General features: G+C 39.2%; 1 protein-coding gene across 1 annotated transcript in view; it reads right to left on the bottom strand.

Annotated features, from left to right (window-relative positions):
• LOC150087919 (barH-like 1 homeobox protein) overlaps positions 1-13175 on the bottom strand; it is a 34582-nt gene extending 21407 nt beyond the window's left edge. The window contains exons 1-2 of the mRNA XM_090369964.1: positions 13084-13175; positions 12360-12475 (exon numbers count right to left, since the gene is read on the bottom strand). Of these exons, the coding sequence (XP_090226090.1) occupies positions 12360-12424 (65 nt within the window). The 5' untranslated portion in view covers positions 12425-12475; positions 13084-13175. The remainder of the gene's footprint in view (positions 1-12359; positions 12476-13083) is intronic.
• Positions 13176-13709: the final 534 nt, after the last annotated feature.

The raw sequence follows: 13709 nt of genomic DNA, 5'->3' as shown, positions 1-13709 counted from the left end.
AACAGCCCTATGGACAGACGAGTCGAGGTTCGCACTTTACCAGACTGATGGCCGTTCTTGGGTGGGGCGAATGCCAGGGGAACAGTTCCTTATTGATTGTATCCTCCCAACAATGAAGTTTGGTGGAGGCAGTGTCATGGTATGAGGCTCCTTTCATGGTTTGGCTTGGGCCCATTAGTCGTTATCGACAAAACCATGAATGCTCTGCAGTACCAGGACAGACTGGACAATTATGCACTTGCAACATTATGGCAATACTTCTGGAAAGGCCCATACCTGTATCAGAAAGACAACGCGCCATGCCATACTGCTCGGGTCGTAACAGAATGGTTTGAGGACATGGGTGTGGAAAATTTGGATTGGCCAGCCGAGAGTTTGATCTGAACTCTATCGAGCATCTTTTGGATGTATTGGATCGTCGGGTACGCGCACGTTGAGATCGCCCAAAGAACAAGGCAGAACTGGTGGCTGCGTTAAAGGCCGAGTGGAGGAGCATATCACCTTACACTTATAAAAAGCTTGTTGAGAGTATGCCGCGAAGATTGAAGACCGTCATAAAAGCAAAAGATTTCAGCACAAAATATTAAATGACACAATAAAAGCTCTCTTTTTGTCTAAAGGCAGGTGTCCGGATATTAATGGTAGGGCAGTGTAAATTGGCTATTAATATATGCCATATCTTATCTGAGTTTCAAAGTTATTATAGACAGCTTATAATACACTACTTGACAAAATTAACAGAACAAAATGTTTTTCATTATATTTTGTTTTAGACAGTGATGGCAAATATTTGATGTACCAGGCATCCTGGCATGCAAATTCAATAGAAATCGAACTACTATCTTATAGAGCCGCACATCATGCAAATTATTCATGCTTATAAAAACACGGGTTGTGACCACAACACTTCATTCCCGTGTTTTGGCTTGCTCAGTGAGATAGCCACATTTCCGGTACTCCGGATGACAAGTCGTCCAATGGCGGGACGTTGGACGACTTGAAGCCGGGCAGTCCCAGGCGGAGTGGTACTGTAGTAGTAGTAGCAATAGGAATGGCAAACGTTGCAAAAAGTAAGCTTATATAGCAACCAGCCAAAAAAAAAAAGAAAAAAGAAAAGAAAAAAACACCGGTCACTCATCCGTACTCTCCAAGAATTTGTCTAGTCCTTCATTGAATTTGTTCAACCCATGTATTTCCACAACAACAGATGAAAGTCGGTTCCAGCAATCAACCAACCGCTGGCTGAAGGCAAACTTCCGCACAACTATCCTGCAGCCATCCTTCCTCAACTTAAATTTATGCCCCTCATGTGCATAGTCTCAGCAAGTGGAAGAATGCCATTAACATTCAGCTTACTCAATCCATTTAAGGCTTTAAACACCTCAATCAGATCTTCCCGCTGGTGCCTAGTCTTGAGACACTGCAATTTGCACCCTTCACCAGTCTGGTTGCCCTTCTCTGCAACCGTTCCAGCAGCTCTACATTCTTCCTAAAGTGAGGCCTCCAGACCTGCACACAGTACTCAAAATGCGGCTTAACCATGGCTTTGTACAAAGGGATAATCACCTTATTTCTGCTAGCAAAGTTTCTGTATATAAAACACAAAACCCCATAAACTGTCCTGTCAGCATGTCTGCACTGCTCAGAGAATTTCATGTCTGACTGCACAATTACCCCCAGATCTTTTTCATCCTCCACTACATTGAGTATAGTACCACACAGTTGGTAAGTTACTCTGGGGTTACTGCTACCCATATGCAGTACCTTGCATTTGTCAATATGAAACTTCAACTGTCAGTGAAATAAAAAGAAAAAAGAAACCACTTTGCTTATTGGAGGCTTGAAGTGGTGAAACCCATGTTTAGTCTCTAGAGCAAAGTTTCCGGCACCCCCCATCCCCCATACTTCTCCTTCAACCCATGCATGGTACTAAGTACTATAGGTTTTGATACCTTTCGTGTTTGGGGTTTTCATAAAAAAAAAAAAAAAAATTTCTCAGCCCATCGACCCAATTTTCCTAGATCTTGTTGCAGTAGCTCACCCTGATGACTATCGTTAATCACTCTGCCAACCTTTGTATCATCTGCAAACTAGGACATTAAGCTTGATATATCTTCGTCAATATCATCAATAAATATTGAAAACAACAATGAACCCAGCACTGAGGAAATCTACTAGCAAATCCAAGTACATGTATATGATGTCAAAATTATTTTTTTATATCCAGTTCCTTGGTCACTGCATCACAGTAACCTATCAGATTGGTTAGACAAGAGCACCCCTTAACAGATCCATGCTGTGATTTCAGTATAATTGCATGCTGTCCAGATGGTCCCACATTACTTCTTTAATCAGTGATTCCATTATTTTCCCAGGAAGAGACGTTAAGCTAATACGTCGCCTTTTGATCCCCTTTATGAATTGGCGATACATTCGCACATCTCCAATCCATAGGTACCTCCTCTGAATCCAAGGATGCTCTCATAATGATGGCTAAGGGTTTGCTTACCTCCTTTACTGCCTCCATTAATTTAATTGGATAGATTCCATCCACCCCAGGTGCCTCTTTTATGTTTATCTTCAACAATTTCTCCTCCACTTTCCTATCAGTTATCACGAAGTCATTTAGTTCCTCGTTAGAATTTGATAAACTTTGGGCATCCACTTCCCTAAAGAATTGCTCATGTGTGAATGTAAATACAGAATACCTACTCAGTTTGTCTGTAACTGAGCAGGGTCATCAACGGTTAACCCATAGATATCTAGTGGCCCAATGTGATTCAATCCCTTCCTCTACTGTTAATATAAGCACAGAAGTCTTTGCTGTTTTTCTTTGCATTCTTTTTCAGAGATTTCGCATAATCTGCCTTACTTGCCTAACCTCCTTTGTGATTTGATTACAGACGAATTTATATCTACCGTAAGCTTCTGTATCACCTAATAATTTATATGCATCTCATGCACTTTTCTTCCCTGCCACGTGTGTCAAAAGTCGTTCATCTGACATACGGTGACCTCTACAAATTCGCAGTCGATAATAAATATAGGCAGAACGTACTCGGTCGATTTCCTTCCCAGGACCACGCCACACGACATTAGAACCTGCTCCATAGGACTGCCATCACTGCCATGGATCCATCACTCCAGTGTTCAAACCTTTCTGGAGTCATAATGCTGTTTTTTTCCTTCCCCCATCTTGGTTTATTATGTTGTGTATTTTATTTTATGTAAACTCCTGGCTTGTAGCCGTGAAGGAATTGTATACAGGAATGTGTCTTCTGTATATAATAAAGAGTTCTTCTTCTTCTTCTTCTTCTTCATCCATTTAGATCTAAGCCTTGAAAAGTATTTCTTCGTTGGTATGAAAAGCCTAGTAGTTTCTTTGATTATTTACCATTTAGAATTTGCTGTTGGTAACATCATCAGTTGGTCCCTCTGTAGAGAATTTGAAAACTGTCTGAGACCACTGTAGTCACCGTTAAGAAAGCAACAGCCTTCCCCTTTACTCTTGACAGTAGTTATGTCTTTAATTAAATTCCACATTGATGTGGAATTTAATTAAAGGTGGCACGTTGGCTTAATGTGTCACGCAGTGTCCTCTCAGCGCTGGAAAACATTTAAAGAGACAGAAACCATTACAAGAAGAGCTGGCCAAGGTCGCTTGAGGGTTACGTCAACCAGAACAAGGCCTTATCTGGTTCTAACAACAAGACGGAACCCTACGATGTCCTCTCATCAACTGTCTCTTGAGACTGCTGCGGCCACAGGTCAAAACATTTCCAGTCGGACTGTGTTAGGCTCAATTCAAGTGGGCTCTTCATCACAAGGAAGTAGTGGTTTGTATCCTATTAACCTCAAACCACCGCAGAGCTCGTCGAAACTGGTGCCATGAACATGTGACTTGGAGCCCTAACAAATAGGGCACAATTCTGTTCCCTTCTAATGAGTCCCGTTTTAGCCTCAAACAGATTCTAGACGTTATTTCATCTGGAGACAATAAGGAAAGCAGTACCATCCTGGCCATGTTTCTCTTGTGCCGTAAAGCCCACACTCAAACAAACAAGCAGTACCATCCCTTCAACATAAGAGATAGGGGCACTTAAGGTGGGGGCAGTGTTCTCGCGTGGGACGGAATACTGATTAACGGCCGCACCTCTTCTTCATGTTTTTGAAAAAGGTACTGTAACTGCCCAGAGGTACCGAGAACAGATCCTCGAACTCTATGTGCGACGTTTTGGGGATGCAGTTGGCCCAGATTTTCTTTTCATGCGCAACAACGCCACTGCACATAGAGCTCAAGTAGGTGGAGGAATATCTTTAAACTGAAGATATCCAACGGCTGCTGTGGCCAGCACTATCTTCAGACTTAAATCCGATCGAACATGCGTTGTCGCATTGTACGCCGACAGCCAACTCCTCAGTCACTTGGTGAGCTAAAGTCCGAGCTGGTGGAAGAATCGGATTTGTTGTTACAGAATCTTATAGACACCCTTATATCGAGCATGGTTCACCGCTATCAGGCCTGTTTAGCTGTTGGAGGGAATCATACGCCGTAGTGATGTCATCTGACCATATTTTCGAGCATCTCTTATTGACTTCTGTAAGTTGACCTTTTTGGTAATTCTTATACAACGCCTATAAATGTCCCTTATACTTGTCTGTAGTTTCTCGCTGTCTCCTCATTTCATCCTCATTCTGTGGTACACCACCATACCAAATTTTGCCCTGCTTTATCACAAGCTGCATGAGTTACACCACGTTTTCTATGTGTTCTGTTAATTTGTCGAGCAGTGTAGATGGCAGTCAGAGTATAGCTTTGATAATCCGAAAAGAAACTACCACCTGTTTGCGCCAGTTGTCTGATTTGGGCTTACAAAAGCTGATATTTAATAAATTCTCTGGATTTCTCATCTAAAAGTTGAAGTTGAAAGTATAGAATTTTATTACATCAAAAAAATGGCACGTAGCTTTTTTTCGCGATAATTCTCACTCTTTTCAAATTTTTTTTTCGAATTTATATATATATACATATATATATATTTTTTTTTTCGAAGAATAAAAATAATTCCATAAAAATTCTCACTTCAAAGATCCCTTTGCTATCGGAAACTCACTACCCGCAGCCCACGCGCGTTCGGAAAACTCACCACTGCGAACCCACCTCTATTCTAAGAACCTACCGATAACAAACAAAACACATAACAAACTCAGAAACACATGCGCCAAAAACTCATGGCGAAAGGGGTAAAGGACGGTTAGGATGAGAAAGATGCGGATTATGATACAGTAAGACATGAGGTTCCGTTTAAGTAGGTAGGACACATGGTGTTCTTTCTATGATTTATCGGAATTTTGCAACTACAGAGAAGTAAGGTATTATCCTTCTCTATAAGACGATGGTGTGACCACATTTGGAGTATTGTTACCATGTCTAGAGGCCGCATCTAAAGAAAGATGCAGAACTTCTAGAAAGGGTGCAAAGAAGAGCGCTAAGCATAATATACCTATGAAGAACGGCTTGGATGTGGTCTGCAGAGCTTAGCAACTAGACACCTCAGAGGGATTCGATTGAAGTGTATAAGGCTCTGAGGTGAGTTAGACAAAAACAAAAGGGTCCAACTATAAAATCTTAGGAAGTAACAGTAGATTTGATCTTATGAAGTTTACCTTCGGGCAGCGTGCAAGGTTGGCCGAGGTGGAGAGTTTGGCCTGACCATTTAACTCTAAGGAGATAAGGATAATATGAGAGATTTTTTTTGCGGATTCAGAATCAGTTTGCTTCCTTTTATCATTATGCCATTTTAATACTGATAATAATTACACAAAACAAAAATAAATAAATAAAAATCATAAACAAAGTTAGTTCCTATACTAATCACCAGGTGATATTCACAGTCGGGGAAAAATTATCAGGTAGGAAAGAAAATTTGTGATAGTACTAACATTCAGTGATCCAAAGGGTTTAGACTTGACTTAGTCTTCTGCCGATGACATATGTCATTCTCCTTGTTCGCTCATCTGAACCTCTGGAACTTCTGATTAAAGGATTTTTTTGAGGGAGCGTGTCTATCGTAAGATATGTACACGCCAGCAGATTTGATGGCAAGCAGCACTTCAGTAATTACACTCAACCGTGGGTCACGGGCTTCTTACTAGACCAAGAACTTGTTATAGAACAGTTCAACCTATAACTTGTGTAGCACGCCATCTGGTGATGCGTTTCGGAAATGTTTGCATAATTTTTTCTGGTGTGACATGAAAAAATCCCACTCCACATATTTTGCTTCTATTGTGAATGCTTTGTTCTGTGGTAAGAGGAGGGGAGTCTCAAAGAACTACCCAGATCAGCCTTGTCTGATGTAAGTTTAATATTCTTTCTATACAGCATTACACGTTTTGACAAATTCTTCTAATCCCAAGATGTTTTCCCGGTAATGTAAACATCCCCATCCCCATTTTGGCTTTCGATTTATTTTGAAAATTAGCCCACGATTTGTCTAATTGATCTCAAACCGCAATATTTAAATATCCCCAATATTTAAATATCTTGGATATTATATATCCAGAATAATAATTAATGATAGTTAACTGTTATACAACAATTAATTAACTATTGCAGTAAATATTTAACTATTATAACTATTAATTAGCTATTAAATATTTAATAGTGAATTGTTACTGATTAATAATAAGTAATAGTTAATTCCATAAGTCACAATACAGGCAGATCACTGTACCAGTTAAAAGTGGATATTAAAGGCGTGCACACTCAGTGGCGGGTGGATGGAACAGAATGGGAGAGGAAAATGATTGTCACAGCGGGCATGTCCATTCGTCAAAAAGCAGAAAGATTGGGATACCCAAAATCAACTGTTCAGAACACTGCACGCCAAGAGAGGAACATTTGAGGAGAATAATGTGAGGAGAACCTGCCGTTTCCAGGTTAGAGCCCACATCTGAATCCAGTGGAACACTTGTGAGATGTTTCTGATCAACAGTCGAAAGCCAGAACAAGACTTCCTAAGTTCAAGCGGAAAACCAACTGCTGCCTTATGGAAAAAGTAGAGTAAGATTCCAGTCTGTCTCCCCATACCATAAACCCGTAGAGAGTGTCCCCCAGAGTGATTCAACATCGAAGCCCATGGTAATCGTACTTGATAGTGAACAGTTATGTTTTTTCTAACCAGATTTTTTTTTCATTGAATATCCCAAAGCATGTTGGAGATGTAGTGATATAACTGAGGTAGTATTGAGTGATTTACTGAGCGGCTTCCAAGTTGATTTAATGCATAATAGATATAATCACTGTCTTTCCCATGCCGAGTGGGAAAAGCTCCAATTCGAATCCCGTCAATGACGCGAGGAACTTTTATGGGCTATTTGGTCTCAGGTAGGGATTGCATGGCTTTATCTCCCAGAAGCTCGGGTTTTTAGTCTAGCAAACAGGCAAATCGACCATAGAATACACACAAAGACTGGCGAAATGATGCAAGGAAGCAAAGCTTATATATAGCACCAACAATAAAAAAAATTTTAAAAAAAGAGAAGAAAAAAAAATTCATTGCCTATTCTTCTAATAAATTGTCCGAATCTTCTTTAGATTTATTCACACTTCATATTTATTCAACCACATCAACGAAACGGAAGCTTATTCCAAAATTTGTTCGAGCAAAAAGATCATTGATCAACCGAATGGATTATTCACCATAACGCCTTGAGTGACCGGGGTTCAAGCCCGTGACTGCTGAATACAGTGCTGTTTCTTGTAATCTGTCTATCTTGTGAACTCTTCTGACCGTTTAGTCGTCCCGGAGTATAAACAGAAAATTTATTTTTTATTATTATTATAACAATTAACAATGTGCATATAGTGGCACATAACAATGTGCCAGCTCACAATGTTCTTTCTGTAAACTGAACAACTTTCATTCTCCTTGTTACAAGATTTGGGTCCGCGGGACTTCATTTTCTATCGTAAATCAAAAAAGTGAAATGAAAAATATTTTCCAGCACTGAAGACATTAGAAACAACGTGAGTGTGTTTTCAAGGATATTTCAAAAGGGTATTTTAGCTTCTCAACGGTAATTGCTTTGATAGGTATAAACTCACTGATGTATACCAATAATGGTATGTTTATTGTAAACTTAGTCTCATTAGCGTATCTTTGCCTCTTATAATTCACCCGTTCTCGTTTGTAAGTCTTCAGAAATGGTCTTTAGAGTGAGATACCATAGCCTTGTGAATGCCCTCTACACCCTATTACCCTTTCCGTACTCGAGCGCACTGGTATTAGCCAGATATCTCAGCATGCAAGAATACGCAATGAACAAAAACATCCCACTGTTTGCAGTCATATTTATATTAAATATCGCTGGTGGGCATCAATTATACACATCCTGGTTGCCAAAAATCAACACAAACAACATGCGGAGTGGTGATTGCGGGTAATGAGCCAAAGCAATATACTGTGGTTTGAAGAACAAGGTAAAGTTTCCAACAGTACTGTCAGGAATTATTTTCACAGCGTGGGACAATAATTGAGATAATAATGAAATCTGTAACCTCTTCCGCTGCTATTAAATGAACATTTTCCTTTAATTATAATTGCATACTCAACAGAATTTAACATCAATCTCCGCCAGAACACAGTACATTATAACTGACAGGGGTTCAGTTCGTTATGAAGTGGAAGCGGGAACGTAGTCTTTTTCTTAGTGTTACAAATAACGTGAAATTGATTCTAATTACGGTTTTCACCAATAAATATTGGATACGATTGCAAAACAAAGTCATACTTAAACATGAAATCTGAAAGATATCAGCCATTAGTGGTTTTCTTCTTAAGTGGCGTTGACAAACCAGAGATTTGACTGACGAAGCTAAGGAAACTAACCTTTATAAGTATGCATCCAAAGAGTGGTCAGCATTATACTTCCCAAATAGATCTTTGTTTTGTCAGTCTTGCCGAAAAGAACCATTATTAAAATTCTGTTCAAAAAAAGGAGTGCTAGAAATTTACTGAAGTATTAATTTATAATTCCAAGGTACTGTTTAAGTGTCTATTTTTAATTATGAAATTTCCAACGTGTTTTAATAGCTAACATGTCTAATACCATCGAAAGATATTTCATATTTGACTTTGAAATGAAGATTTGGATAGGTTGCTTTGTTTAAAGTAATCACCAATTAACTAAAGCAATGAGTGTCATCAGGTATATGTAAATTGTATATATTCTTTTTACACGTACATGGTTGTTTGAAGGATTCTGGATGCATTCTTCACAATCGCCATACTGCCAATTTGAGTGTTGTGCGGGTTGAAATAACTACTTGAGACCGGCAAATTACATTACAGCCCAAATTTAAGAAGTCTTAATTCTTCCAGTTACCGACGGGATTTGAACCTAGACCTCTCGAAACGAGTGACAAGTTCCACTGTCTTTCCATGGAGGACGTATAGGAGGAAAAGGCAGAATTCCAAGAGAAAACCTTACCTCCACCCGAGATCATCTAACTCATCCTCGAAACGAAATACCTCTGGCCTTCGGCGTGATTCATACTCGAGTCTTTTCAAACTGATGAAAGTGTACGTTGCGGCTATTTTGTAGCGCCTCCGTAGCCAGGTGGGCAGGAGCAGCAGTGCGTAGCACACGCTTCTTGATTAGACCGGGGTTCGAGCCCGTGACCACCAAATACGGAGGATGCGAAAAGGTCAGGGAATGACCACCGCATATCCCAGGAGCAATATGGCATTAGTTGCTAATGCTCCTAAAAACCAAATAACAAACAAACAAACAGCGGCTATTTTGCCAAAGAGGTTAAGAATAAGACAATACTAGAATATGGCAGGATCTTGCAGGTCCCCAAGAATGGGAAATAGGGCCCCCTTAGAATTCATCATTATTATAATTACGTACAAATAAATTCCCGTTTTGAAGCTATACGTTTTCAGTCGCACAAATACGTATAATATAATGTTTATTTTTACTTATCGGGAATATTCCCGCCTTCCTGTATTTCATATGAATGTGTGAGGATTCTTATTTCTTTAAGTCGGATTTTAAAACTTAAATAATCTGAGTCTGTTAGGGTTTCGGACCAAAGAACGATTTCAAATCCTTTCTGGGGAAGCGTATTCATTTTTAGTCTTCCATGAATGTAAGGCAGACGAAGTGCAAGTACCAAAAGTATTTCTAAAATTGGGAATAGAAATTAGACGTCAAAAGTTAAAAGTTATCTTTTCCTGTTCCCTTCTCGCCTGAGAGAGAGAATAATTACCCCTGGAAAAGGGGAAAAAAATTTCTGCCGTGCAGCATCCTGCCCGACAACGCCATCCATCGACCGCTGTAGTTGCCAGTCAAAAGCCAAAGCCTGGCCGTAAGTGTACGGCGTTCCGCTTCTCTTTGACGACGACATTTCCAAATGGCCCTAAATGGAGGTAAAATGATTCAAGACTTGTGTCTCGTTGAAATTAATTGCGAGCTTTCAGCAAATCAACAGTGGCCAAATAGTGGACTTCCAGGAATTGCCTTTGCCAAATGGGCTTTTTATGCAACCGAATAACAACAGTTCGACCGGGGCAGCCACGGCCTGCACGCTCCACTGGCTCGTGGCCGTGTGCTCTTTGTGGACGCCAGACTTTGTGGAGTAGAAACTCTCTCTCTCTCTCTCTCTCTCTCTCTCTCTCTCTCTCTCTCTCTCTCTCTCTCTCTCTCTCTGTGTGTGTGTGTGTGATGAGTCCTCTGGCCGCTCTCTGCTTGTGGTTCTCCGGAAAAGCATTACTTGATCGGAGCATTAAGATTCCGGGCGGAAAAATATCGTTACTGGCCAGTAAGTTTGCCGGCTCGCCACCGTTGATGGTGCCGCCATTCACAGGAGTGCAACGGTTGTTCCGAAACCCGAGAATTTCCGGCTAAAGATGACTGTGAATACGACGGACGTCTGAGGCTTCCACGCTGCAGAAATCTGTTCTAAGCGAGCATCGCACTGTGATAAACATTCGGAAGATGATGTGGGTTTCCTAGCGTAAGGTTGTCTTCCTCTCATATGATCGGGATGTGGAGTGAAACGGAGGTCACTCTGCTGGTAGCGAAAGGGATAAATGCTGCAATTTTATTCGCAGAACTATTTGAGATGGACTCGGTTTCTCTGAATGAGGAATGATTTTTGTGTTTGTCTCATCTCTCTCTCTCTCTCTCTCTCTCTCTCTCTCTCTCTCTGATGAGAGAGAGAGAAAGAAATAGGAAGGAATAATAGCGAGATACAGTGAATGAGAAAGAAAACGGAGAGAGAGGAAAAAGAGTGGCGAAGGATAGAAAAATGGAGTGTGAAACAGAGAGAGGAGAGAAAGAGAAGAGAATAAGCAATAGAAGAGAAAGGGAAAACAGAAGAGAAAGAGAAAATAAAAAAGAAAGAAGAGGGAATAGAGGAAAAAGAGAAATGGAGAAGGGAAGAAAGAGAAAATAGAAGAGAGTGATAGAAAAATATGAAGAATGAGAGATAAAGTGAATGATAAAGAAAGATAGAGAAGCAGAGCAACAGGAAGAAAGATAAGGAAGGAGAAGAGCTAGTGAGCATGAGGCAGACAAAACAAAGGAGAAAGTGTGAGGATAATAAATAGAGAAAAGAAAGACAGCGAAGTAGAAAGAAAAGGAGGAAGGGAAAATGTAGCGAAAAAGAAGAAAAAAAGAAAATAAGGAGATGAAGAGAAAGAAAAAAAGAAGAAATGAGTACGAGAGAGAGGAGAGAGAAAGGAAGGAGCCAGATGAAGAGAAAGAGAAAAAGAGAAATAAAGAGCGGTATAGATATGGAAAGGAGAGAGAGGAGGAAGAGAAAAGCGGGAACACAGAAAAAAGATTCGGAAGGAAAGAGAAAGGGAAGAGTGTCAGAGAGAGAGGCGCGAAAAGAGGAGAAAGACTGTTAATAAAATTACACTGTAATTTATACATCCATTATTAACTTGTCAGGAGAAATACCACGAGGTATGTTATTTAAATTAAAAACAATGCCATCATTATTTAAATTGAAAAAAATCCCATCAGAATGGCATTTTTGGCTACCTTTTCATATAGAATTGCTTCGTGGTAACTTATGCTATCTGATTCACAACACTTTCATCTACTACCTTTCTGAGTGATTCTGAATATATCTCGACTTCGTTACCGACGCCGTTAACTTTCATACCAAAGTGAACGCAAAATATTTATCCCTTACTTGGGATCTCGTTTAATGTTTTTAAGAATTAATTTTAACACACACTACCAAACTGTATACTTATTTTAGCTTCACTACCACACTAGATACTAAAGTTAATTGCTCTATTAATGATAAAGTTTTTTTTTTTTTTTTTTTTTTTTACCTTCTGTTTTGGTACCATGTCTTGACTTGTGTATCTGTGAGGTTAAGTTTAGCAGCCAGTTCCATCCTGTCCTGTACACTGAGGTATTTTTGTCTCTCAAAGCTCTTCTCTAACGTCTGAAATTTCATTAAAAAAATGTTGCCTTTATAAGTAACCCTCTGTACAACAACAAAAATAAAAATTATCACCTAAAATAGAGAAAAGGCAGCCTCTTCGAATATCAACCAATTAATTCTTTATCACTCGTAATTCTAACTGAGGCTAAAAAATTTAACAATAAACCACTACTAGTTCACACTGTTATAAAGTATCATATATTATATGATCTGCCCTTCCTGTTCTCAACTGCCATCGAGTTTATATTCCCACAAAGTTCACGTTTTTTTTAAATTTAATAATAAATCAAAATTATAAACGCTTTTTTTATTTATAAGGAAATATTCACGCAAAAGAACTGGATGACTCATGTCGGAAAAAACTTTAGTACATGAAAAAAAAAAAAAAAAAAAAAAAAAACAGAAAAAAGATGGATAGAAGGTCTTAATGCTAGCGGAAGAGCACTAGACGAAATCTGATCTTGACGCTACATGATTGACTAAGAACAAGACTATAAGCATGTTCTGTTCAGTGTGTCACTATAAGCATATTTCGAGTACTGTAGATTAATTAACCCCTTAATTAATGAGATCAATAAAATATCCTACGGTAACAAGTTCGTACTAACCTGAAGTTGATGGTCTGTAAAAGCTGTCCTTGCTTTTCTCGGTTTCTTCGACTTTAAACCTGGAGACTCTCTGCCCTGTTTATCTTCTACGGACGCTATGTAGACAAGACAGAAGAAACGGATAAGAATTTCATAGTATAGTTAGTTTTTACCTTCTACTTTCATGTATTCGTGTCTATCAGTTTTTGACAGACAATATTTAGTAAGTAATGATAACCTAACAAAGTTGACTTTTGACCTTGTTTCTGAAAATTATGTATTCTGAATATACACACTTAACATTGATAATTGCTTCTATAATGAGATTACTAGTATTATGTGAAACACAAGAGGCATTCTTGTCGAAAAAGGGCGAATGATGGCTGGAGTACCTTCTCTACATTATTTGCGTTCTTAAGATCAGTTTGTCAGTATTCCGATGGACTTTTTGTCCAGAAAAGCCGCGAGGGAGGAGGAGAAGTTGGACTCTGTTCTTTCCGAACACTATCTATAAAATATAGGCATAAACAGGTATTGTCATAGATTTGTGCGGACTTGTTGAATACAGTAGTTTGCTTACCCTGTTGTTAAGACTGTTAGTTTTGTGTAATGAACAGTTAAGTCTCTTTGTTAATTGACAGAAATAC

Source organism: Mastigoproctus giganteus, chromosome 3 (genome assembly GCF_048544385.1).
Source record: "Mastigoproctus giganteus isolate SK-2022 chromosome 3, ASM4854438v1, whole genome shotgun sequence".
Lineage (NCBI taxonomy): Eukaryota > Metazoa > Arthropoda > Arachnida > Uropygi > Thelyphonidae > Mastigoproctus > Mastigoproctus giganteus.
The sequence above is the reverse complement of the archived record's forward strand: the minus strand, read 5'-3'. Positions and strand labels throughout refer to the sequence as shown.